General features: G+C 32.3%; 4 protein-coding genes across 9 annotated transcripts; 1 reads left to right on the top strand and 3 right to left on the bottom strand.

Annotated features, from left to right (window-relative positions):
- Window positions 1-528: 528 nt before the first annotated feature.
- Window positions 529-3,120, bottom strand: LOC110628689 (uncharacterized protein At4g28440). The gene is made up of 3 exons (XM_021775482.2): window positions 2,968-3,120; window positions 1,954-2,187; window positions 529-1,102 (listed from the first exon to the last, which is right to left on the bottom strand). The coding sequence occupies exons 2-3, from the start codon at window positions 2,174-2,176 to the stop codon at window positions 912-914; spliced, it is 414 nt and encodes a 137-aa protein (XP_021631174.1). The 5' UTR covers window positions 2,177-2,187; window positions 2,968-3,120; the 3' UTR covers window positions 529-911.
- A 7,107-nt stretch (window positions 3,121-10,227) lies between these two features.
- Window positions 10,228-14,767, bottom strand: LOC110627451 (carbonic anhydrase 2). 2 transcript variants are annotated; one of them, XM_021773757.2, is made up of 9 exons: window positions 14,664-14,767; window positions 14,274-14,328; window positions 13,918-14,058; window positions 13,502-13,550; window positions 12,405-12,521; window positions 12,171-12,224; window positions 11,739-11,824; window positions 11,018-11,123; window positions 10,228-10,631 (listed from the first exon to the last, which is right to left on the bottom strand). In XM_021773757.2, exons 2-9 carry the CDS (start codon window positions 14,324-14,326, stop codon window positions 10,467-10,469), a joined length of 771 nt encoding a protein of 256 aa, XP_021629449.1. In that variant the 5' UTR covers window positions 14,327-14,328; window positions 14,664-14,767; the 3' UTR covers window positions 10,228-10,466. The 2 variants fall into 2 exon arrangements, with proteins under 2 accessions (XP_021629449.1, XP_021629450.1); XM_021773758.2 differs by having other exon boundaries at window positions 14,274-14,331; window positions 14,665-14,757.
- Window positions 14,768-18,239: 3,472 nt separating this feature from the next.
- LOC110628526 (AMSH-like ubiquitin thioesterase 2) lies at window positions 18,240-22,142 on the top strand. 5 transcript variants are annotated; one of them, XM_021775228.2, is made up of 11 exons: window positions 18,245-18,537; window positions 18,636-18,681; window positions 18,772-18,900; window positions 18,997-19,034; window positions 19,178-19,466; window positions 19,625-19,714; window positions 20,451-20,513; window positions 20,603-20,677; window positions 20,786-20,848; window positions 21,082-21,134; window positions 21,673-22,049. In XM_021775228.2, the coding sequence occupies exons 3-11, from the start codon at window positions 18,883-18,885 to the stop codon at window positions 21,845-21,847; spliced, it is 864 nt and encodes a 287-aa protein (XP_021630920.1). In that variant the 5' UTR covers window positions 18,245-18,537; window positions 18,636-18,681; window positions 18,772-18,882; the 3' UTR covers window positions 21,848-22,049. The 5 variants fall into 5 exon arrangements, with proteins under 5 accessions (XP_021630923.1, XP_021630920.1, XP_021630919.1 ...); XM_021775227.2 differs by having other exon boundaries at window positions 18,628-18,681; XM_021775231.2 differs by lacking the exon at window positions 20,451-20,513 and having other exon boundaries at window positions 18,240-18,537; window positions 18,628-18,681; window positions 21,673-22,142.
- A 698-nt stretch (window positions 22,143-22,840) lies between these two features.
- On the bottom strand, window positions 22,841-24,271 carry LOC110628527. The gene has a single exon (XM_021775232.2). The coding sequence runs from the start codon at window positions 23,945-23,947 to the stop codon at window positions 23,084-23,086; it is 864 nt and encodes a 287-aa protein (XP_021630924.1). The 5' UTR covers window positions 23,948-24,271; the 3' UTR covers window positions 22,841-23,083.
- Between the last annotated feature and the right edge of the window lie 2,078 nt (window positions 24,272-26,349).

The raw sequence follows: 26,349 nt of genomic DNA, 5'->3' as shown, positions 1-26,349 counted from the left end.
AGTCCGAAACAAATCATCCACACCTAGGTAAACAAAGCATATCAAGTATATCCACTACTAGATAAACAAAGCATATTGAGTATGTGCAACTGATACAGAATTTGCTGGTTTTTGCTTGTTATTTTGATAGTTTATTGAATTTAATATTAATTTAAGAGCTATTTGTAACAGTCTTAAACACTCTTCTCCTTGAACTAATTTAAACACTATTCTCCTTCAATTAACTTTTAAATGAATTAAACCTTATTCAAATTTAAACCATCCTAATTTTAAATTGAATTAAGCTTAATCTAAATTCAACATAGTTGAAAAAAAAAACAAAAAAAAAAAACAAACTGCAACAAATCAAAGCCACAACAGTAGTTTTTTGCTTGTCTCATTAACTCAATTTTCACACAAATTTTTTGTTTAAAAAAAAAACTATTGGTCAACAACCCAAAACAGCGTAGAAACATCGACATGTATATAATTTAGGCACCATAAACAAAATCTAAAGACGATATTTAACGTAAAAAGATTAGGCAAGCCTGAGAGATAACAACTTGCACCAACATTTGCTTGGTGGAATTTATATCCGTTGATCACATTGTGCAAAGTTCATTACTGTCCAAAAATAGGTAGTTAGCAAGCAAACGAAACGAAACCAAACTAAGTTTCCAAAAGCAGCTGCTTTAACTCATCGATTTTTACAGCCTTCAACATCTGTTTGTTTGGAAGTCAAATCAAACAAAGGTTGTGCTGGATCTGCCGCATACGTAAAAGCAACTAGTACAATAATAGCTTGCAGATTTCTTCTTTCTAAAAAGTGAACAGTTCATAGGCATTTTTTAGGAACACATGTCCACCGTCAGTAATTTGCTTTGCTAAGTTGTTTTTATTCTCACATCATCTAGCAACACTGCACAGAGAAGTTACTCTTCAACAACGTTCACAAGTTCATATTCAATCAGTGATAGGTTGTTATCCTCCTTCACAGTGAAGCTAGCAGGCTCAGTTACTTCAACACGGCCCCACTTGTCCACAGCAAGTCTCATTGATCCTTTAAACATGTCAATTTTTGCATTGCGAAGGATTATAGTACTTCCCTCTTTCATCAAGTCCACTAAACAAGATGAAAAATAAAAAAATTTATCAAGTTAATAAAAACGTTCTAAATACGAAAATCTTAAAACTGCATAACTTATGCAGGACAATTCACTTTCCAGAGTGCCAATAGTAAAACTACTCATGCTTGAACTATGCATAGTGTAGATTTCTATTTGTTCATTTCCCTTTCAACAGACATTACAAGGATAGGACTTCTTCTTATGCCTGCTAATAAGATGAAAAACTCCTCTAAGCATCAATTCTGTTATCTATACCAATACATATTCCAGACATATACCTACAAGCCATACAAGAATTACTCCCCATTACATTTATTTTTATTAAAGAGCGTTAACCTACTAGTTTTCTGTCCATATGAAATCAGCTAAAATTTAATCTCAGTACAAAAGCTAATTAAACCATGCTGTGTATTAACTATCAATGAGTAGAAACTACAAATGCTAGGACTAGAAGCACAGCAGCCATAGACATAAAGGAATTCTAGTAGTGGGAGTCCCCTGAAGTTAAATCACTATGGTTGAGGGGGGAAATAGGGCTTGCCGGAAAAAGCTTGAGTTGATGCCCCAATTGTATTCCCATTATGTAAGCAAAACTACAGGAACCCTTTCAAAAAATGTACATTTAAGCATTGAAAGATAAAAAAACAGACGGTGATAAAAATGCAGAGAGTGATGGCCTAACCACCATCACCAATCAAAGAACTAAAAATACACATTCATGTTGGAGAGAGCCAAAAAAATATGCTAAATATCAAGGAGTACTAGATATCATAATTGCCATTTACATAAATTTCATTACTTATTTGAACAAACCTCAATAGACAGTTAGATAAGGAACAGATAGTACCTTGATCATTTCTAGCTGTGAAGATAATCATTCCTGTTTCATCTCCTACCAAACATTCAGCAATTCGCATCTGGCGTATTTGAGGACCATCAGGGCGACCCTTTTGCAAGACCATCTTTGCACTAACAACCTTGACAGTCAGAGTATGCCCACTGGTGCCTGGGCGGAGCTGGTCAACCTTGGTGAATACAGGCTTCCGCAATCCTGATTTTGATTCAGCCATTTTTATGAAACCTATTGAAGCAAGTGAAACAAAATGATCAACTTTGACAAAGTGGGAGTTTAAAAGGATAAATTCCTCTTAAGTTCATAAGAAATGGCTGCACGTATAACAAAGAACGAGGGAAACGTTAAGAAATCTTCCCTAATAACAAAATTGACCCTCTCAAAAGACGAAATAAATTATTTGCTTGGTTAAATTTTGGAAAGCCAAAGCTATCAAGTATGCTGGTCAAGCGCAATAAATCTATAAGAAACCAAATCGTCTCCAGCAGTTACACCCATCAGATTACTGAACCTTACACAAACATTGGTCAAAGCAAATCAATTCAGCTCAAACTCTATCACAAAGCAAAACCATGAAGCTCACATTTGACTAAAACTAGTTCGCACCAAAAAATACATCACGAGCAACCCATCCCCTCGAAGGCGATTGAAACCAAAAGGCATGGTAAACTCTAATACCTAGCTTGTGATCATCTAATGTATAAAACAATAAAGAAATTCCTTAGTGATCAAAAAAACAATAGCTGAACCTATAATTCACAAAGCTCAATCCTATAATATATTTATCTCTGTAACAAAAATAAATCCCAAATTTCATAACTCAACACAGATCAACGAGGACAATAACGCATTCATGACCAGAAAAAAAGCAGCATCAAAGAGTAAAACCCTACTTTTGAACTAGTTAGGGTTAAGACTAAAATCAATAATAACTATAAACAAAATCTCAATAAGGGGAAAAATTAAGAGGCAGGAGAGTGAAAAGAGGAAGCTTGGCCTTGAAATCACCTGTTGGACAGGAATTAGAATCGGAAAGACCAAAAGACAGTGACAGAGAAGAGATCTGATTGAGAGATGAAGAGAAGTGGCCGTCAGGGTCGGCTACGTAAGTAGAAGTGAACTGCTTTAAGTTGAGAGTGAATAAGGACCGTTGATCTCCGATGGGGACGAGAAGTTATCTGACTCCACGTGGCTTCCCCTTCGAAGATGGATCCTTGTTTGGCTTTTCGCTAATTCTTGTTCTTCCATTCGTATGCGTTTATCCTTATCAAGATTAGTGGAGATGTTTCATTGTGTATAATGATATTTAGTATAATAGCACATTAATTATATTTTATATATTTAGTATCGGATACTCGAATTTGTTTATATAAATACTAATTAAAATAGATAAAGTATATTATTTAAATTAATATATATATATATATTGTTTATTAAATAAATACGGTTTAAATATTTTATTGGAATTATTTAAATTTTGTAACCTAAATTTTATTTTAAATATATTTTATGTAAATTATTAATTAAAATTTGTGAAATTAATAGATTTTGATTTGTTGCTAATAAAATCAAGTTTCATTAATATAAAATAGTTTTTAATTAATTTTGAGACGAATTTAGAAACATCACTATTTATCTTTTTCTCCCCAAAACATGGAGATTTGTTTATGTGAAAGTAACCTGAAACCTCACAACATACTGAAGAAACAAGAAATAAACCATAGGTCACCAAAGACAAACCACAAGAAGAGAAAACAAAGATGGCCCATGCATTGTCGAATCTACAGAGTAGTGTAGATTAAATGCTCGAAGAAAGGGAAGCAGTGAGTTCCACAATCACAACTTGAATCCACCGTTCAGGCCATGGAAGCAACTTCCAAAAGAAATAACCGGCACAATAGAGGGAATGATAACCTTGTTTAGCACAAATAATTTGCACCCTAACTCCTTTACTAACATGCTAACATGCAATCTTAGATCCCATAAGAAGGCGCCTCCATCTAAAAAGCTAAAAGAAGAAAAGGAAACACAAGCAAATAAAGGCAGGACCACAACAACCTTCTTCACACAAAATACCCACTTCGTCAAAATAAGAACCAATATATATATATATTTACAACATCGTTCGGAGGGGAGAAAGTAAATCCAATTTCAGGTGAGAGGGAGAAAGCAGCCCTTTTCTGGGGAGACAAAGGCAGCTAGAAACTAGAGTGAGTTCCTCTTTTCCCGTTTAGGACCTGTGATCGTCACAGCATCAATTACACTTTTAACATTTATTTCAATATCAATATTATATACATCTATATTCTGTAACATATTTAGATTATATAAAAATAATATTTTGGGATTTCTATGAATAATATTATTGAAGGAAAAAAAATATATTATTCAGCTTGATTTGCTTCACCAAAAGGGACGAGCATCAGAAAGTCTCTTTAAGAAAAAATATTTATCATTAATCAATTTCTCAAAGTTTTATTTTCTTTGACTTATCTGAGTAATTTAAAGTTTAACATGATATATGTGAAATCCAATGACAATTAAATCTTTTTTTATTTTATAACTGTACAAAGAGTTTTCAAATTTTATTAATAATTTCAATGAAATTCCATGAAAATGCAAAATATTAAATTAAGAAACAACAAAAATTTTATTATATTAAAAAGAAGGCGAAGAACTCTAACATAGCTTATTGTACAATAGTTTTATATAACCACAGCCATCTAATTTTCTGAGTATATTAATCTTGACTTGTATATATTATCCAATTGAATGGATCATTTATTGCGACATCGAGTATGGACAGAACATCCTCGTTGATAAAGATTAGCTTCTTGACGAATTTGTTTCTTATCAGGATGACATCCTGGAAGTGTATTTCCTGATCCAGTACAACGATCTATTACTCCTGGTTCCAGATATTGTTTTGTCTGGGCATCAACATAATCATTTCCCATTATCATATTTATGAAAATAAATCCCAATATAAATGACTTGAAGCTAAATAAACCCATATTATGCTCTGTTTTTTTTTTTGTTTTTTGTTTTATTATTGATTATATGTATTTGTATTATATATTTGATTCAACGAAAGTTGCAATCTTATATAGGTTTCTTTGCAGCTCTAAATTTAGTAATTTGCATTAAATAGTAGTATCGATAATTGTATGAATTTGGTTATATTACATTTTTATTTTCTATCCATATAATTTAATTCATCGCTATTATAACTCTTATATACTATACGTTCATGATTTATAGATCATAATTACTATTTTTTGAGATTGATTTGACTTATTCTTTTCGATTAATTAACTTTTTAAAAGAAAAAAAGTTAGAAAAAAGAAAAATACTAATTATATATTGATAAAATTAGCCTTTATATATTTAAATATTATTGGCTCTGATATCATACGAAAAGAGCAACTAAAATTTAGTGTTTTATTCGGCTCACTTGAACTAATTATTTATAAGTGAAATTATAATTCTATTACAACCATATATATGTTGTATATCCTTATTAGTTATTGTATCATAATAACGGGTGATTTTGAAAAATTAAAAATATTTATTTTATATAGTTTTAAAAAAACAGTTAATATAATTAAATTAATAAATTTTATTTTATTTTATTAATATATTCTTGATTTATATTATTAATTAAACATTTAGTGGAGTAATTCATAGTACTAATTTATTTTTGAATTTTATGTTATTTAAATGTTTATTAAATAAGGATATATTGGAAACTAACAAACTATTATTTCATAATAGAAAGAAACCTATAATTTTGAACATGTTAAAAAGATAAATAAGGCTATTTTTGAAATAAAGAGAGTACTTTATTTTCATTCTAATGCATAAATAAATTCAAAATAAAAAAACAATTTTTAATCACTTGGAACCACTTTTTGGAGGAGGTACATGTGTGGATGGTTCTAGATGATTAGCCAAGGAGATATGATATCTCCTTATTTATACTTCTTTTGCATTGAAAGACTATCACCCATCATCAAAAACTCTCCACTTTTAAAAATATCCATATCCAGAGGAGGTTCCTCTCTCACTCATTTACTTTTTTTTTTTTTTTTCTGATGATTCTATTTTTTTTCATTAAAGTTTCTACCTTGCAGGCCAAAAAAATTATGCAAGTTTTCCATGAATACTCCTCTTAGTGGCCAAACCATTAATCTAGCAAAATTAGCTCTCTATTTTAACAGGAATACCCCATGAAACCTTTGCTCTTGCATCGCTAATATCTTGAGAGTTCTAAATATTGGAGGACAAGATAAATTTTTGAGTCTGCCCTCGTTAATTACTAGATCAAAACAATAAATCTTTGAATATATAAAAAAAACATTCTAAAACAAATAGAAGGAACAATTATTATCTAAAGGTGAAAGAGAAGTTTTAATCAAAGCAGTTTCTCAAGCAATTCCTGTCTATACTATGTTGTGCTTCAAACTTCCTAAGAATCTCTACGATAATATTAACAGCATGATAGCCAAATTTTGGTGGGTCAAAAATAAGACGAGAGAAAGTTGCATTGGATTGCTTAGAATCAGCTTTGTGAACCAAAATCAAAAGGTGGTTTAGGTTTTAGAGACCTAGAAGCTTTTAATTTAGCTCTACTTGCCAAACAAAGCTGAAAACTTCTTTTAGAACCACATTCTCTTCTAACTAGGGTGCTCAAAAGTAAACATTATCCATATCGTTCTTTCCTTCAAGCTAAATTGGGCAGCAATTCTTCTTGAGGTTGTAGGAGTATTATTTAGGGCATGCAAGTCATTGATAAAGGAATACGTTGGCAAGTGAATGATGACTGCTCAATTCTTTTTTTCCCCATTGTCTAGGCTTGTTCCGAACCATGATCCTTCCCTAGTATGAGTTTCTCAGCTTATTGACTACCAACACCACTCTTAAAATCAGAATCGGGTTAGAATGAATTTTCATCCAAACGATATTTCTCATATCCTTTCCATCCCAATTGCTATGATCAGGAATGAAGATAAGTTAGTCTTGCATCACACCAAAAATGGCCGGTACGAGATATGATCTAGTTATTATATTGCTAAATCCATTCTTAATAGTACCTCTACATATTCAAATGTAGGTCTTGATCCAGATACATCAATGAACCTTGCTTCCTTTTGGAAATATATATGGAAAGTAAATGTGCCTCCAAAGTTATATAATTTCCTTTGGACTTGTATTAGAGAACGCCTACCAACTATGAAAAACATACACCGATGACTCCCTCATATACCACATTATTGCCCTTTTTGTGGAGAACCAAAAACTCATCCACATCTTTTCTTTTAAGTGTCCAAGAGCAATTCAGTTTTGGCTTCACTCTCCCTGACAATTTAGATCATCTATGCTCCCAGGTCACTCTATGGAGGATTTTTGAGCTTCAATTTTAGACTATCTAATTGGTCAAGATAACAACTCGGATAACCTATCATTTTTTCTTTTCCTGATGTGGCATTTGTGGAAATGCAGGAACCTTCATGTGTTTAAATACCAGCAACTCCCTCTAGCTAAAAGTATCCTTCATGCCGTTCATCATTGGCAAGACTTTCAAATTACTACTTCTGCTCAAGAACCAACCAGATTGCTTTTGAGGAATCCTCCATCTGGTTAAATTTCACTTCCTATTGTCTCCATTAAAATTAATTTTGATGCTAGTGTTGACAAGAGGAGGAAGATAGAGTCTGTAGCGAGTAGCTCGCGATAATGTGGGGAATACTTTGACTTGGAGCGGTAGGAGGTGCCCACCTATTTCAAATATTTTCACATTGGAACTCTTGGCATGTAGGGAGGCTGTTTTGCTTGCAAAAAAAAATTTAAGGTTTACCAATATTCTTATTGAAGGAGACTCTCAGAACACCATTACTACCATTAATACTCTCTCTCCATCGGCTCAAGTTCAAGGTATTATTAAGGATATCAAGTTTTTGGTAAATCATATTCGATCTATCTCTTTCATACAAGAAAACAAACAAATCAAGTAGTTCATTTCTTGACAGCAAAAAATTTACATGATACTTCATTTCTTTTTAATATTATGTACAACATCAACATCAAGTAGTTTCTTCTCTCATATCCATTTAAACGGTAACCTTATCTCTACAAAAAAAAAAAATACATGTATAGTTACTATTCTCTTCTCAAATCCTTATGATCATCATTTACCCTTGGTCTAAAATTAATAATTTTGTAAAAATTTAATTAAATAATTACGGTAAATAAATTTTTTATTTAAAATAAAATAATTCAAGTTTTTAATTAAAAACTATTTAAAAAGAAATTTACTTGAATTTTTTTTCTTGTAAATGAATTAATAATAAATAAAGGTAGGTGTTTTTAATGGTTGGAAGATGATTTTGTTTCCCAAAGAAAAAATTATCAAGTTTTTTTTTTCTTGAGAAAAAAAAAAACTATCAAGTTAGTACTAAATTGAGGATCTTGCAATTCTAAATTTCTTCTAATGCACCAGCAAGGTTTGCAAGAGATCGAGTTCGACTTCTCCACTTGATTTTCATTGGTAATTTAGAAAAATCTTATGATGAGAGGAGAGCTTGGTGTATTAAATTGAGATCTTGCAATTCTAAATTTCTTTTAATACTCCAGCACGATTTGCAAGAGACCGGGTTCGACTTTCCATGGACGGTTGATTTTCGTTGGTAATTTAGAAAAATCTTATGGTGAGAGGCAGAGGTTGATGAATGGCTTGCATGTGTTGTGGAACTTGGAATGCAATAGCTTAGTCCATATATTAATTAACCTTAAATAAGTATATCGTTAGAAAAAAAAATTATAATTTTTATATATTAAATCTAAAAAACTGAATAAATAAAATTGCAAAATGGAAAAATATGAAAGAATAAATAATTTTATTATATTAAAGAAAAGGCAGAGAATGTCTCTCGACTTGATCCACTTTACATGGCCATTTGATTTGCTTAGTTTGATAAGCTTTGGCTTACATATATATTTTCCATTTTGATGGATTAATTGCGGCATCGGGTGATGGCGGAACATCCACGTTGATAAGGATTAGCTTCTTTGCGAGGTTGATTTTTATTAGGATCGCATCCTGGAAGTTTATTTCCTGATCTAATGCAGGGATCGAGTACTCCTGGTTCAAGATACCGTACTGCCTCCACACGAACGTGATGATTCAGCATGATCAGATTAATAAGAGCCAAGCCCAATATAAATGACTTCATGCTAAATAGACCCGTAGCGTGCTCTGCCTTTTCTTTATTATTATTGAAGATATGTGTTTCTATTATATGTTTGATTCAATGAAAGTTGCAACCTTATATAGATTTTGCATTAACTAATTGCATACGACAATCGCGTGGATTTGTAGATCATAGTTACTATTTTTATCGCTATTTTTACTCGACGTTTTCAATTTATTATTCTATTATGCGGATAGATGTTGAATAAATTAAAAATAAATAAACATCTTTATGTATATAATTATTATTTTTCTTTTAATTGTTATATTTCAGTCACTATTTTTATTTATTTAAAAATAAATACTTAGGAAAATAAAATTAATAGGGTCATGAAACCAAAGAAAATAAAAAAAAAATGAATTAATAGCAAATAGGATTGGAACCTTAGTTGATCAGTAATACACTTTAGATTAGCAAAATGTTATTAGTTGATGAACTCTAAATGCCACTATTTGTTCACAACAAGGCAATGTGACAAGGCAGTGAAGACAGTGAAAGAAGGGAGCAGTGTGGTGAAGCTTTTTTCTCATAATTAGGTTCAAACTCAAGATCGGATGTCAATCTCATCTCAATTTTTAAAAAAAATTAAAAGAAAAAACTTGATTTTGATTTAAAATTAAATCAAACTTGTTAGTCTTTACAACTTTTTACCAATTTAGTCATGGGCAAGTTGTCACATTTAACTATTAAATCATTGAAAATTATTAAGTGCGCCAATTGTTGGTGCTTCTTACCTATAAAAAATGGATTTCAATTTTAATAATTTTTTTATAATAAAAATCCGCGTTTTAAATTTTTTAGAAAATCAACCTCTATGAGTAACAAAATTTATTTATATATCATTTAATATTCAAAATTTACAGAAAAAAATATTTTGAGCGAAATTCTAAAAAAAAAACATTAATTGAACCTAAGTCTTTTAGAGATACAAAATGTTACTTCCCAGCAGTAATACTGAGATACAAAATGTTACTTCCCAGAAGTAATAATACTTAGTACTAAATACTCATGGAGAAAATATTTGAAAGCTTTGTACCATATTACTCTGAAGCATAAATGTTACAAACTACATTTTTGAAGGCAAAAATGACCTTAAGATAAATTACAATTATTAGACAAATTAAATACTAAGGCATAAGCCACAGTTTCATCCATCTTATCAAAGATATTATTCATTAAGAAATTTGCAGCATTCACTGCAAGAAAAAGCTTTTGTATACATATATCTGAGGTGAAAGGAAATCAAGATCCCATAGCTCATACAGCTACTAAGGGTGTAATCTTGAAATCAAGATCCCATAGCGCAAAATTCCCCTTCACAAAATCATAGTGAGCACCTTTCACTGCCAGAGTCTCTTTCAGCAATCCTTCTCTAACGAATGGATATGTCAAAAGGTTTCCCAGTGATACGTTCACAGCCTCCTGCATTTTTGTCAGCAAAACAACTCCAGTTAAGCACCTTACTCAACTGACAAACTTTTGATGAACATATGATCAACTTTAAATTTAATCCTCCATTATCAATCTGTTCTGTTCCTTGCGCACATTCATAGGCTTCGTCAGCCTTGTGCTACGAGTCACATGGCTACACTAGAATCTGATGCCAAGTTGCATTTTGTCGGTAGCCTTTAAACATAGACTTCTGAGATAAAGGTATCTTTGAAAAAAAGAAAGAGGGTTGACCATACACTATCAAGGGAACCTTCTTCCTTGTAATCTTAATTATTTTTCTGAAGGTTTCCCCTTAAATCAAAAGTGACAATAATAATAATAATAATAATAATAAACTACAAATAAACATAACTTGCCTTCTCGCAATTGTGGCATTGCTCTTCAAAACTCAAGTTGCTGCAGTCTGACTTAACCTTGGCCTTTGCAGTCGAACAGATTTGGACCCAGTTTTCTATGAATTCGCTGCACATATTAATAAACACATAAATATAACACCGAAAAAGATCCGTTTCTTACAGAAGCCTTTTCAGTGGGCTTTAAGAAAGTTGCAGCCGATCACTCCATTTTATACATATAAATTTCTAATGTGTGTCTCTGTGTGTCAAGGCACACTAGGTAGTAAGGATTTAAACAAATGGTATCTCATAAACTTTCTTTAAAAGTAAAGAATAATCCACCATCTGCCGGGGAAAGAAAAGCAGCTACGGATAGTACAATACTGTAATTATGTCAAAGCAAATATGAAGTTCGAAAGCTACTGGTTTTTTTTTCTTTTGCTTTTGCTTTTGCTTTTTAGATTCCTCTCCAAGAATATGGCACTAGCTTAATAAACTATTATTATTTTCCAAGCTATATTTTCATCTGGAATAGACACGACTGGCGAGAAACTAATAATGAATGAAGTGTGACAAATATAAGAAATGAAACAGCAGCACATGGGAGGGGACCTAGCTTTTACAACTTCAAGAAAGCCAAAATACAAAGTAATAATGCTTATTGATTATGTTAATTTATTTAACTTCTTAATTTATTCTAAAAATTAAGCACATAGTATTGTAAATATGGTTGGAGGCTTACCTAGAAGTGGTCCCATCATCTGGGATAGACATGAGCCCCTTAATACCACCACAGCAGCTGTGGCCAATGACCACTATATTCTCCACCTGATCTCTCAAGATTAGAAGAAGAAATGATAAGAAGCCGATTTAATAATAGAACTTACAACAATATTTATCCTTTTTTTATATGCAATGCAGGCAACGAGAATTGCAGCAAATACCAAATGGCTAGTAGAAATTAAACCAAATATGGATGGAAGACATCAATCTCTTTCAGTTTAGTGGCTGGCCTGGGGCCATTTGGCAACTTGCATTATCAGTGAAACATAGGTATAAAGTATGTAGTACAATGACTAGACTTCATGTTGTCCTCCACCATAGTTGGATATAAAAGAGCCACACCATTAAAGAATTAATACAGTAGTGTGTTAAAAGTTAATCGACTGTTCACCTTTAGATGCAGCACTGCATATTCAATGGCTGCCCCCACTCCTGAGTGCTTTTTCTGAGGGACAAACAGATAATTAAGAGGTTATCCCATGCATTTACAGTAGACTAATCTTGTACAGTGATTAAGATAATTAACTAAATCCAGAAAATGTAATGGAAATAAGCTATATATTTTATCTGAAATAGATAATGTTATTAGCTTGATTTCTATGAAAAGGATTAATATTAAGGAGACCTTATCATATGGTGCGACCATGTTGGCAATATTGCGAACCACAAAGGCCTCTCCTGGTTGGAAATTGAGGATATGAGAAGGACAAACTCGAGAATCTGAGCAAGCAAATACCAAAAACTGCAAATACAAAAATGTTTGGTTAGCTTAGTGTGACGGCGCCATAATGATTCCCTAAATTGAATGAAGAAAAAGATAAGGACAAAGTAGCCATTATATAGAAACCCCACTTGATTAGGTGGATAAATAGCTAGAACACCATGTCCCTAACTCATTTCAGACCCCACATTTTTTTTGTCACGACAAAATTTTCAAAGGAGGACACGTAGATTTCAACTTAAATATTATTTATATAAATGTAATTAAAGTGCAGCATATATAGATCAATGACCTTTAATTTATTGATATTGAAGTTATCTTTAAAACTTAGAAATTTTAGACTTAAATTCTAATTAGAGTTAATTACACCAAGAAAAAAAAACATACTCAATAACCAAAGTAAGCACGACAAACAAAACAAGCACTCCCAGGCTTAGCCTGATGGTAAGTGCATCCGGTTAAATCTGATAGATCTCAGGTTCGAATCCCCATCCCCATTTCAAAAAAAAAAAAAAACAAAACAAAAAGAGGGAGACAAAAATTTTTCCAAGCTATGTATTATTGGCCTTTTCTTTTCCAAATCAAAGCAGAACGGGAAAGAGACGGTAGAATGAGTTTGCAAATAGGACCAAAATTTAGAAGACGTCGGAAAAAATTCTATAAGTGGAAATGGCTGAAAAATTAGTATATTAAAAGAAATGGTAAATAAATAGAAAAATAGTATATTTGACAAAAAAAATAAAAAAATAGTATTTTTTTTTTGTTTATGGCTAATTGCAAATTTCTGCATGCTATATAAAAATAAGAAAACAATTGAAAAAAAAAAAAAATATATATATATATATATATATTAACTTAATTGTCCATTTACATTTTGACCAAGTCTACGTTATTTACAAATACTATAAAATTTAAAATTATCATAAATCTCGGCTAATAAACATACGCGCCCGCATTAGTAGCTACCATGAAACAACAAAGAAATTCCAATATACACTAACCTTGGGGCTCTGGCCTTTGGCGAGGGCACCGTACAGGGTGGGATCCTTGCTGAAAAAAGACAAGTGGCATCATCAGCCCAATTCTTTAGCATTTCAATGTTTGGATTTTAAAAAGTTTTCATTTCAAACAGCGATTCTATTGTTTGCCATAAAAGTGTTAAACACACCTCCAATAAGAGAGAGGAAGTGAGAAAAAAAATTTGCTGAATTTCTACTACAAACATGCAACAGCGACGTTTACATTATTTAATTTTTAATTAGCTTTATATTTATATTATTGTAAATAAATATAAATAATTAAACAAAGTAATTTAATTGGCTGCATTAATAAAATATGTCTGCTTTTAACTAATGAAAATGATCGTCAGGACAATATATTCCACCGACTAACAACCAAGTCAAGGAAAACTACATACTCATATTTCTCCGTCTTGAAGTGGATAAATCCGGCTTTTATTTTTTCGTCCGGGTTAAAAGCCGCCGTGGAGGCCGCCTCTAACTCAGCTGTTATCTGCTTGATTTTCGCGGCGGCGACGCTCCCAAGGTCAGCTCTCTCACTAAAATTTCGAAAAAAGAAACGACAACACTACTTGATTAATAGTTAGGTGTAAAGGAGGACCCATCTTCACAGAGCTCTGATCTAAGCCGCTCATTCAATAACGCGTCCACAGGTCGTTGTGGAAGGATCAAGAAAAAGAAAATGGCAATGATTTTGCTTACAGGAAAGACTTAAAATGCATATGAAACGCATCGCATCAAATGGAACATTTACCTGAGAAGTTTGGACAGTCCTGCAACAGCTTCCTGGTACGAGTCGTTTGCCATGCCTGCCGATGATTCCACACAATAAAAACACACAAATCAAAACCAAAAACTCCAAAACTATGATCGTGATCAATAGCTAAATTACAGTGAATCGATTACAGAAGCTGTCACAGAAACTGAGGAAAACCAGAAAATTCTTAACCCATATAAACAAATCAAAATCAAAAACTTCAAAACCACATGATCGTGAAAATGTTTAAATATGATGATGAAAGCCAAAGGAGAGGAAGATGAACTGTGGAACGAATTGGATTAGAAAGAGTGGGAAAGAAAAGATAAAAAATCATCATAAAGTTAAAATCCGATTCGGGATCGGTGCATAGCTAAGACTACGGACCTTTTTTTTTTCTCTAGATTCTGTTCTCTGTTTGGGAAGGAATTAGCCAACTAATCAACTCCTATTCACGACCTCAGGTCACCCTTTCACTGAAAAACACAAAAGTTATATAGAGGTAGCGGCACCGGAAATAATTAATTTGATATAAAAAATATATTTTATAATAATATTTATAATTTTTTTTATAAATTTTTTCATTTAAAATTTAAATATTTTTATAAATATTAAATTTTTTAAATAAAAATTATTAATAAAAATTATTTTTTATATAAATTATTAATTAAAAAATATATAATTAAATAAATTTAAATTTTATTCAAAAAATAATAATTAAATTTGAGATCAATTGAATTAATTTAAATTAATTTTTAATCAAATTTACAATGAATTCGGTTATTGCTAATAATAATATATAAATCAATTTCAAAAATCAATTAAGTTAAATTAAATCAAAGTAAAATTGGTTCTATTCTTCTGTTTATCTTCCACTTATTCTTCTTTTTTTTTTTACATGCGATAATAAAATTTTTGATTAAATTTAATTTTTTAAAAAAAAATGTACTCCTCCAGTAGGGCTCATCCAGTGCCCTCACTTACAAGAATGTTTAGCCGATACCTTTAATTGAAAGATCAATCAGCAGGTCCAACGAAGAAATGCATAATTATATATTATATTCTCAAATTGAAAATCATATCCATCACACCAAATATAATTAATTAGCAAGCTCATCCTATCCCTTAACCCTTAATTATCGCAATCAATCACTATCATCAAGAGAAAAGAAAATCAACTTCGAAACAATCCTTCTTAGGCATTTAATCGAAAACTTTACCAGCTCCTCCCACATCTAAAAATTACAGCTTTAGTCACGCTGTGGTAGGTAGAAAGAACATGGTTTGAAGAGTTTAATACTCTCATCACGAGAGAGTTAATAATTTCTAAGAATCTTACCAATTCACGGTTCCTCCGCTCTCTGTTTAATGTAAATTAACATGTCTTCATAAAATTGTCGAAGGATATGTCCTGTCTTTAAACTCTGACAACGCGCATTTCTACCTCTAATTATATATTAAAAAACTCTCCCTTTTAATATACATGCAGTAATTGTGGAATTTATGTTGATCTAAATTTAATTTTATGTAAATCTGTCAAAAATAATCATCTTATAAAAAATATTTATTTAAATTCAATTTATATAAATTTGCAATTTAAAATTATAAAAAAATTCATATACTTATATTATGAATATTTATATAATAATTACTCACATGCCCCTTTATTCTTTTCATTTGCTTTTCTTAACCACATCCTTGATGAGCATACAATAATTTTAATAGATAAATTAAATCAAATCAATTTAATTTATTTTTTTAATTTAATTAATTGATTTAATTTTGATTATAATTTTTTAAAAATTAATTTTTGATTAATTCGATTATTTCAGTTAAAAACCAAATTAATTCAACCAAACCAATTGATTTTGTACATTAAACTTTCAAGTTTTAGTTAATACATAACCCTTTCCCAATTCCCAACCTCATTTTCTCCCGTTTGTCTCCCACTTTCACTCTCATTCTCACAATTTTCTCTTCAGCTCTCATCCTCTTATCGAAAGGCCAAATCTGAGATGATGTCACATTTAATGGAAAGTTTTAATTTTTTTAATTATATATCTTAATATTATTGATTTAATATATTATTTCAGTATAATAAATATAATTTTAATGGAAAGTTTTTATCTTTTTAATTATATATCTTAATATTATTAATTTAATATACTAAACAAATTATTTCTCTTTAATATAAAGATAGTGCAATTTATTGGGAGCGTAGATGGTGACGTAGGATGATCCAACGGTATTTGGACAAGTTCAATAATGGATGCCGAAAATTGGAAAAAATTAAAGAAAGAAGGTGACGGTATTTGAATGGCTAGCGCCGGGAGTTTCGGCGAGTAAGTCAACGGAGAGAACGCACAACTGTAACGCGTGCCGAGAACAAACGTGGATGCAACGCTCAGCAATTCATCATTTCCATGAAGAGAAAGTGCAAAAGGACAAACTAAATAAATTATTTAATTAAATTTGGACAATCAAATAATTGTTAAATTGTAATATTTAATAATAGCAATTTAATTAATAAAATAAATTAATTTTACTATTTAAATTTTTATTAATACTATTTTTGAAATTTTAATGACTAAATTAAATTACTTATTTTATATTTTTTACCATTGTTAATAAAGAAAATATTATGGAAATTAGATATAAAAATTAATTTTTTAAAATTAATTTACTGTAATTTGGACAATTCAATGAATTGTTAAATTATTGTGTAAAAAATTTAAATGATAAATGGATGGAATATTGTTTAAGGGAGGATTAGAATATGTAATTGAGAAAACAAGTCCAAAGTGGACCAATTGACTGGTCCTAGAGAAGATAGAGACAGCTTAGGATATAGCCGACCCCAGGTAAGTCCTCCCCATTTCCCAATGGTCATCGTTTGGCTCCCAAAGTCTTGGATTTCATCCCTCCCACATACATTTTCACGCTTCTCATTCTTCTCCTGTCAAATCACATTTTTATCTATACTAAAAATATATTTTTTTACCAGTAATGAGAAATTTATGTTTTAAAGTTAAATAAAAATATATTTATAATTATTTTATATAAATAAATATCATTATTATAATTAGATTAAATTTTTTTTGTGTATTATTAAAATATTTCTAAAACTGATAAAATTGATAAAAGATAGAGATATTAAAAGCAACCTATGTAATAAGAGCATCATGTATGGTTGCCTGATAGATGAGAATTTGATGTTGTGGACATTAGTTGTTTGCTTTATTGTCTGTTAGAGTTAAATCAGGTGACATGACACATTGCAAGCCTTTCTTTTTCATCCAACTAATCGTCAAAAGCCTCTTCAACCAAACCCAACCTGCAGATGGAAGCCCAGAGCCAGCTGGGTAAGTTCAAACTCTGTCACCAACAAAATCCAAGGGGAGAAATCAACAATGCTACTGAATCAAAGGGCTAATTTAAATTACCAAAGTTAAGGCCACATTGGCATCCATGGGCCATGGCGTTAGCTCTACTAACACAACCAGGATACGGACATTGGGCCCAATTCATTTAGTAAATGGAAGTTGTTAAGTAATTCAATTTCTTGCATGACAGAAAGCAGTCAATCAAGGGCCATTGCCCTCTCGCTCAACCAAACAAAAGAGAAACTATGTTCCAAAGTTCAATTGTGTGTGTATATATATATATATATATATTTGAAATACAAAATATCATAAAATGGGAAAAAAACTTAACAAAGAGTGTCTAATTTAAAATTAGAATGTTAAATAAAAAAATCTAAATTAATATCATAATAAAGAGCAATACAAAATATAAAATTCATACCAAAAGGTGGTTTATCTCCAAAAGATCAACATTGCATTTGATCTGCCAGAAATCTCGTCTCTATCATGAATTGTGTAATATAGTTTTGTACATTGCTTTTTGCTATTACCATTATTATTCACAAATGAAGCAGCTGCATCCACTTGCAGTGTGGGAATCCAATCAAACAGATAAAAAGGGGGTCTTTTTCACAAAAAATTTGCAACAAACAGAAGCTCACACCTGATTCGACCTCAATTTCCAGCACCCATCAACTGAATCGCCCGCTAAAGACAAGAAACAGACAAATCAACTCGGATTGTATCCTTATCTAATCACCCAATTCCTCCATTTGTTGGCCTTCTTCTTGAAGCTTTTTGTTTCCCTTTTCCTCTCCTTTTCCCCATCAGTAACACAGAAAATTAATCCATCTGTGCTCGATAAAAGGCCACAACCAGCAGCATATATAGCTTTGCAGGTACCCAATCTCATAAAAGCCCTTTCCTTCTTCAAGTTCTATCGTCTTTTTTTCCTGATAAATTAACCTGCTAAGATAATTTCATCAAAGATTTTCAGGTTGAAATCGGTGATTGGTCATCATTCAAGACCTTCAGGTTTCAAGGTTAGCTTTTTGCTTGCATAGAATCTATAGGATACGAGAGAGATAGAGAGTGAGAAAGGATTACCAATCTTTGTGGTTTCTGCTTACTAGATAAGAGAATTAGTAATCCATCAGAACTGATTGCTTCTGAGGATGAATAGTTTCAACTGCAAAGGAGGATTTTAAGACTTGTTTAGCTGTTCAAGCATCTCTTTATTAAGGATGTCCTTTAGTTTTAAGGTTTGTGACTTGAGAAAAAAGTTGGAGATTATTATGTGCACTTCACATCCCATTTTAATATATTTTTAATCTTATTTTGTATTCATTATGACACAGGCTAAGAATTGTGGGATGGCAGAAGAAAGAGATCAAAGGTATGATATTTTTCCTTGTATATCTACATGCTTTGAAACAGCAAAACCGAGAAAGTTTGTGTTTTGGGCTTAATTAGCTAAAAGTGACGTGTGTATGAACTATTTTTCATCCGGCATAAAATTTTAATTTGGTTGTATTACAGATTAAATTTCACCAATGGAGATGAAGCTGAACTAGCATCTTTGTATTCATTGGATTCTAGCCTCTGTTTGTACACACTTGAATTTCCCTGTCAGAATCTGTTTCAGACAGACGGCAAATTCCAGCATATCTCTGTTCATACTGTCACTCAGTCTTCTCCTTCTCCCATACTCTCATGTGTGGAGAAGCCACTTAAACATGCTCATGTTTTACCTATACCAGTTGCTAATTCAGATACAAGTTCATACAATCAGCCAGCAGCATCTAACGTCCTGCAAGATATACATATTGTAAGAACTTAGGATGATGGTTTACAATATAAATAGTCTTCAGTGTAATCCTTTTTTTTCTCCACTTGACAATTATTTGTTGTTTTTCAGAATTATTAAATTTAAGTGTTTATTTGATTGATGAGTCATCCTTCTTGTTTTTTTGTGTTTTTTCTCAGTCAGCTCGGTTGATGGACAATTTTCTTGAACTTGCCAGAGAAAATACAGAGAAGGATCTTGAGACCTGTGGGGTTCTGGGTGCTTTCCTTGTAAGATCAATGCTTTTGCCCATTTATTCTATAACTGAAGAGCATTGTTTTATTTTATTGGTGTTGCTGATGTCCATCTAGGCTTCTTAAAAATGTTAATGGTTTATGTTTTCTGTACAAACATGTATTGTTCCTTAACTAGGTTTGACAATGTTCATGAACCCTTTTATTTCCAACTTTATCATTTTTGTCATCTCCCTTACCCTCGCCAAGTGTTTGCTATTGTCTTAGAAACATTGCATGTACAAAAAAATCATATGCTGGAATTTCCATTATGGTCAATGTCTTCAATGGCTGCTTCAACGTGAAATCCAATTCTTCACTGATCCAGTGATATAATTCACTGCTGGTGTCACAGCCCGTAGCAGTCAGTGACCTTCACTGATAAAGTGGGATAATTGACTTATGGTATCACATTAGATAACTGTCAAGTCATCTTGGATATTGACTTTAGCTTTTAATAACCAAAGTCAATTATTGCGTCTGTTGCTAACATGCATTAGCTGGTGCTTGTATAGTTATATTCTTCATTCTGGTTCTTGATTTTCTGCCATTTAGGATTGCCATGCACAACGTTGCTGGATTAACAACTTACTAGCAATTTTGTGGACTGTTAGAAAGCATTTCTGTATTTTCATTCTGTGGTTCCCCTTGGTTGTTAGGGTAATGAAAATTGATTTGGGAGACAATGAATCTGACAGAATCTCATACATATGATTCCGTCATTAATGCACAGGAAAAGGGAACTTACTATGTTACCACCCTGATAATACCCAAACAAAAATCAACTTCCAATTCTGTGAGTCCTTTCTTTATTGGGTTTTATATGTCAGTTGGCTCCACTTTTTTATAGGGCCTAACCTCTTTACTTCTACTCATGGATAACAGTGTGAGGCTCTAAAAGAGGAAGAATTTTTTACCATACAGAATGAACAATCACTTGTTCCTGTGGGATGGATTCATGTATGTTTGTTCCTTTTGAGTGCTTCTTTAAAATGCATCTTTTCTAATTTGTAATGCTAGCTTTTAAATGCCCTCAGAGTTAATGCTTATTTTATTATGTATTTTCAGACACATCCTTCTCAAAGTTGTTTCATGTCATCAATAGATCTACACACTCAATACTCGTATCAGGTAATCAACTCATCTGTTGTTTCGCTGGTAATTATCATGTCATGTTAGTTTCAATGGTCAGTAGGGACATTATTCTTTTCTGATAGTTAAAGGCAGTAGTTTTCATGTGAAATAGATGAAATACTATTAAATAAGGAAATTAACTCGAATCTTTGACCCTCTTGTTTCCGATACAGTATTTCTTGTTGCTGTTAAAATTTGACAATCTCCATTTCTGTTCTTTCTGCTTTCAGGTAATGGTACCAGAGGCGTTTGCCATTGTCATGGCTCCAACTGATTCCTCAAGGTTTGCAACTTCTAGAAAACACTTAAAACAGTTGTCAGGTTGAAACTTAGGAGATTGATAATTTGATATGAAGATGTCCCCCACCCCCTTCCTTTTCTCCCCATTCAATACCCAAAATTATTCACATTTATGCAAATGGCACTCACAGTACCTTATCCCAATGCAAGGTTTTCTATTGTAGCGTTTAGTGCATATGGTGTTTGTTAGCACTGACATGGTTGCATGATAGCATTTCTAATGAGCAGTTTTCAAGTCCTTACTAATGTAGACTCTTGCACAAGACAATTTGTTCATTCTTGTCTTATCACTTTTCCAATTCCACTCTCATTGTAGTTGACTTTACCAAGATGAGTTTGGAAACACTATTTACCCTTACTTGATGTCTAGTAAGGGTGTATAGGGAAAAAAAAATCAGCAGCACAAAATAAAGTTATAGATGCCTTCATTAATGCCCAAGTACAAGTCTCTGTAAAAAATTGGAGATGATTTTCTTTATTAACAATTTTGGTCTCTCTCTCTCTCTCATTTTTGCATGCAGGAGCTATGGAATATTCCGGCTATCAGACCCAAGTGGAATGAATGTACTGAAGGAGTGTCAGGAGACAGGATTTCATCCTCACAGCGAACCTCCGAATGGAAGCCCCATTTATGAGCATTGCTCCAATGTATACACAAATTCAAATCTGAGGTTTGAAATCTTCGACTTGCGCTGATATGTGCAGTTCGTTCATCTTCAACTGCTTGTGTAAATGGGAGGGCATGAACAAATGGGACATGGCCTTCATCACTGTAAAAAATTTTGGCCAAGACATTACATATCATAATGTCAATACACAAGGACAAAACATAATGCTAAGTTGATGCTTGTGTTGGTGTAAATAACTGAGGTCCTTTCAAGCAATAATTTGGTATCCATCTTCAATGGGTCAAAATCTTCATCTTTTTGACTTAGGGTTCATCATGTTTTTTTTAAAGATTAATGAAGACTAACTAGGTATCTTTGTGTCATTAAGGATAATTATCTAAGCAAGCAAGAAAGGATTTCGTGGGAGCTTGTGGGAAGAGAAAACTGTTGTTGGATTCTTTTGCATTAAAAGTTAAAGATGGTCCCTCCATGGATAGTAGATGCTCATAGAACTTAGCAATATTGTTCTACAGGCTTTCGTTTGTCATGTAGTGTAGCAGTAATGTCTTTTGTCTTTGTGAGGTGTGAACCACCCATCCCTACCTTCTTTTCCCTGAAAACAGAGGAATGTTATGTCAAATCCGAGCAGCAGTTTCAAGCTCCATTTTCTTTAAAACTTCTTTACCTTTTTGACAAATTTATCTTGTTATAGGAACTTTTCTTTACCTACCAATTCCAATCCGGTTCTTCTTTCTCGCCTGCTGCTTTCACCTAATTACCTTGGAAAAGTCTTCTCTCTAAATTTTGACAAACAGAAGTAGGATAGGCATTGCAATTCGCAAGTTCCTTGATTGCCAATTTTTCTTTCTTCCTGCCAACTCTAGCACTAAAAAAAGGGAAAGAGAGCAACTCAAGACTTTTTCCGACACGACTCTATGGAGTTTTGTGAGGGAAGAAAACCGATTCATGTACCCAAAACAATATTTAATGTCGGATTATTTTTTTATTATTGCGTTTTAGCACAATAAGAATCTGATCATCTGCTTACGTAAACCAACCTAAACCAGAGAATAACAAAAAATAATGGAGAAAATTATAGTTAAAATTAAAATATCAGCTTAAATACTAGCCCATCAAAATCACAAGATTATAGAATCATTCCAGTTATAACCAACTCTATGAAGGACATAACTTCTAATATATAACCCACTTTACAGTTTAAATTTTAAAATAATAATAATAACAATAAATTAATTAATTAAGTCTGTAGAAGAAAGAAAAGAAAGTGGACACTCGATAATGATCCTGGCTCCCTGCTACGAACTTAATACGGATGCACATTTCCGGTCAGCCCGTTTGCATAAGTGAAAAACCCGACACGATACGGTAGATACGATTTCCGTTTATGCTCCTCTTTCATGGCTCTATTGCTCAAGTAGAGCCTCTCGTGAGCCGACGGTGCCTTTCCTCCGTTCTTCGCCACTGGCGTTCGCTTTTTCTCGACGCCTTTTTCGCTTTCCTTAGCCTTTTTAGTTTTGGTACTGGCTGATTCTGTTATACTTGAAGGATTATTGTTATGGTTCTGGTGATTTAAGAAGACGAATGCGTCCTTTCCGTCGCTGTTGCTTCGGAGTACCAGTTCTCGAAACCTCCTTAGCTTTGAAAATCCGGTAGAGTTGCTTTTTTTGCAGACCTCCGGGGACGCCTCGACGGCTTTCCTTTCCCAAACGCAGAACGGCCCCTCCGGTTCATCCGCTTCCGAGGATGAAGCTGACGACGCTTGGACTCGCTCTTCCACATACACCTTCCTCAACGGAAGCCGGAGAGCTGACACGGAGGAGCTTTTAGCTTCCGAATCATCGGCAAATAAGAGGTCTCTGTTGAACAAAGGAAAAAAGGGACGGATCTGACCGTCTTGGAAAATGCAGTCGGCGGTTATCGGCGATCCATCAGGATTCAAGCAAGCAAAACTAAACTCCTCGTCCTCCTCTTCAACCTGTCTCTCTTCTTCATGCAGCGGTTTCTCATCCTTTAAGCTCTCTAATTCATTTTCTGTAGCTTCATTTAGTTTCAATTTCAAGCTAAAATCCTCCTCAAATTTACCGGCAATCTCCGCCAACTCGGTAGCGGAGCAAGAATTGGAACCTTGATGTACGGAGACAGCCGATTTCGAACTCATCACCTGCATTTCTCTACCTACACAGAAGGCGCTTCACTTTCGTCCAGTCTTCCAAATTGGCCTAGTAGGTGTTACAGACGAGTGAAAGAGACAAGGTTTTAATGATAGTGGTGGCGGTGGGCGGCGGTTGCGTTGGGTGCAAGGAGAGAAGTACGAAGATTGTTTCAAATTTTTCTGTGCTCGAGGCCGCAACCCGTTTATGGTTTATATATTGTATAAACAAGAGCGAGAGAAAGAGCGTGGAAAGGGGGATCGAAATGTCTGGCGGTAGAGTTTGGAAAATATCGCGATATATTTAGGTGGAGAGAAAGGTTTTTGAATCTTGACGGTTCTCCTGCAGCTTGAGAAATTAGAATATTGGTATTACTAGGTAAGTAATTGACAAGCAACGTTTTACGCGGAGCCTTGTCTGTTGCCCACGTTTTTTTCTATTTCTATTTCTATTTCTTTTTTCAGTACTATTATTTCCTAAAACTCATTTTTAATATTTTCAAGGAATTAATTATTTTCTTTTTATATTTTTTTATGGAGTATTTATTTATTTATTTATTTATTTTACATGGTTAAATTGTTATTTTACCTTTATAATTTATTATAAAAAACCTTAATATTTTCTTCTAGTAGATGCCCCCTCCCTCCCTTAATATTTTTTCTATCTTTTATTCACATAACCAACTCCACCTACTTCCATATCTGGCTAGACTGGCTGGTCCAGTTATGCTGGCTCATTTTTGTTCACAACCCAAAGCCTCCTATCTTTAATTTTACCTTTTTTATTTCAGAAGTGATGGATTTAAATTAAAATTATAATAATTTTATTAAAGCTGAATTGTGATAAAAAAAAATCACTCTTCAAATAGAAGGACTAATGAGTTCATCGTTTGCCTGATGAATTATTAAAATTAAACTACATATAACACTTATTTTTTTTATATATACAATATAATATTTATTAATATAAACAAATAAAATTCTAAATAATCAATATGGAGAGATATAAATAGGGATGGGGCAAAAGAGAGAGACGAGAAATATAAATGGGATGTCTTTGGAGGAAAAAAAAAGGAGATATTTGCCAATTTGATAATGTTGGGTATGTCTTTTATAGAACCTTTAATAATTAAAATGTTTCTATGAACAAAATGACTAAATTACTAATTTATTTCAAAAAATAAATACTAAAATTTGAAAACTTAAGGAAATTTAGCAATTATAATAAATTTTAATAAAATATCCAATTTTAAATAATGTTTTAAAACTTTCGATTTTAAACAGAAAAATTTGATAATTTGTGTTAATATATGTATCATGAGACTTTGTCATAAATTTTCTAAATAATATATTTTTTAAAATTAAATTATTAACTAATAGAATTTTTAAATCATATAAATTAAATAATAAAATAATTAACCGTTAAAATTTGAGTAAATTAAGATATAGATGCATATGACAAGTACAGTAGAGAGGGAATGATGGAACAAGGCAGAGTACACGTGGATTTGATACTGAGAAGCGAACAGACAGTCACAGACAGGATGTGGATGGCCAACCCAAGTTGTCCTGTATGGCTAGGACAGGAACCTTTGGTCATTTTCAAGTTTAAATCCAAACGCTATGCTCCAAACCATCACTTGAAAATTGATTTTTTTTTAAAAAAAAAAAAACTGTTAATGCATTAAAATCAGACAACTTCTCTGTTGCATATATGGCTGTGAGGCTTGCAGGAATACAGGAAAGAGAATTGGCAAAGGGCTAGCTTTAAATCCATATGCACAACTACCTCAGTCGTTTTGGTTTGTGTGGCAAGTGCTTTGGTGAGTCGTAATCAATGTTTCTTATCATTTCATTTTCATTGCATGTCTAATTGAAATGGCCCTCTCTACTTTTAAAGAGAGGGACTTATTTTTCTATAGTTGTTAGTTACTTGAGGCCGAAGGTTTCTTTTTTAATGGTATTTTATGTGGCAGCTTTCTCTCTTTTCAGACAAGCATGGCTCTCTTTGTATCGCATCGACGTGAATTTGTGTTATCTTATAAATAGGTTTTTGTGCATGTGGCATGTGTTAATTATTAAGAAGGAGTTTGTAAATCAAATAGTAAAGTTTTGAGAAAATAACTATTTGAAAATTAAATTTTTAAAATATGATTGGAGATAGAATTGAATTACCATTGTTCAATTTATAAAAAAAAAATAGTGCATTGATTGATTATATGAGTGCATTAATTGTTTGGTGTCCAGTCACTCCAATGTTTAAATTAATAATTTATTAAAAAAATAAATGCAATAGATTTTTTTTAAATTTAAAATGAGTGTGTAATAATACGTAATTTTAATTTTGTACATATTTCTTTCTATACTGTAAGAAAATAGAATAGAGTTAGTTATTAAATTTATTAGAAATTTATACTAAT

The sequence above is a fragment of the Manihot esculenta genome, chromosome 12, assembly GCF_001659605.2.
Source record: "Manihot esculenta cultivar AM560-2 chromosome 12, M.esculenta_v8, whole genome shotgun sequence".
Classification (NCBI taxonomy): domain Eukaryota; kingdom Viridiplantae; phylum Streptophyta; class Magnoliopsida; order Malpighiales; family Euphorbiaceae; genus Manihot; species Manihot esculenta.
The sequence above is the reverse complement of the archived record's forward strand: the minus strand, read 5'-3'. Positions and strand labels throughout refer to the sequence as shown.

Excerpts from the sequence above, each read along its gene's own strand:
- LOC110628689 (XM_021775482.2), bottom strand. The coding sequence starts at position 2,176 with ATGGCTGAATCAAAATCAGGATTGCGGAAGCCTGTATTCACCAAGGTT. Across the intron at positions 1,103-1,953 it reads CACAGCTAGAAATGATCAAG|TGGACTTGATGAAAGAGGGA; the intron begins GTACTATCTGTT and ends CATCTTGTTTAG.
- LOC110627451 (XM_021773757.2), bottom strand. The coding sequence starts at position 14,326 with ATGGCAAACGACTCGTACCAGGAAGCTGTTGCAGGACTGTCCAAACTT. Across the intron at positions 11,825-12,170 it reads ATGCAGTGCTGCATCTAAAG|GTGGAGAATATAGTGGTCAT; the intron begins GTGAACAGTCGA and ends TTGAGAGATCAG. Across the intron at positions 10,632-11,017 it reads AATGCCACAATTGCGAGAAG|GAGGCTGTGAACGTATCACT; the intron begins GCAAGTTATGTT and ends ACAAAAATGCAG.
- LOC110628526 (XM_021775228.2), top strand. Across the intron at positions 20,678-20,785 it reads TTCCTGTGGGATGGATTCAT|ACACATCCTTCTCAAAGTTG; the intron begins GTATGTTTGTTC and ends ATGTATTTTCAG. Across the intron at positions 20,849-21,081 it reads ACACTCAATACTCGTATCAG|GTAATGGTACCAGAGGCGTT; the intron begins GTAATCAACTCA and ends TTCTGCTTTCAG.
- LOC110628527 (XM_021775232.2), bottom strand. The coding sequence starts at position 23,947 with ATGCAGGTGATGAGTTCGAAATCGGCTGTCTCCGTACATCAAGGTTCC.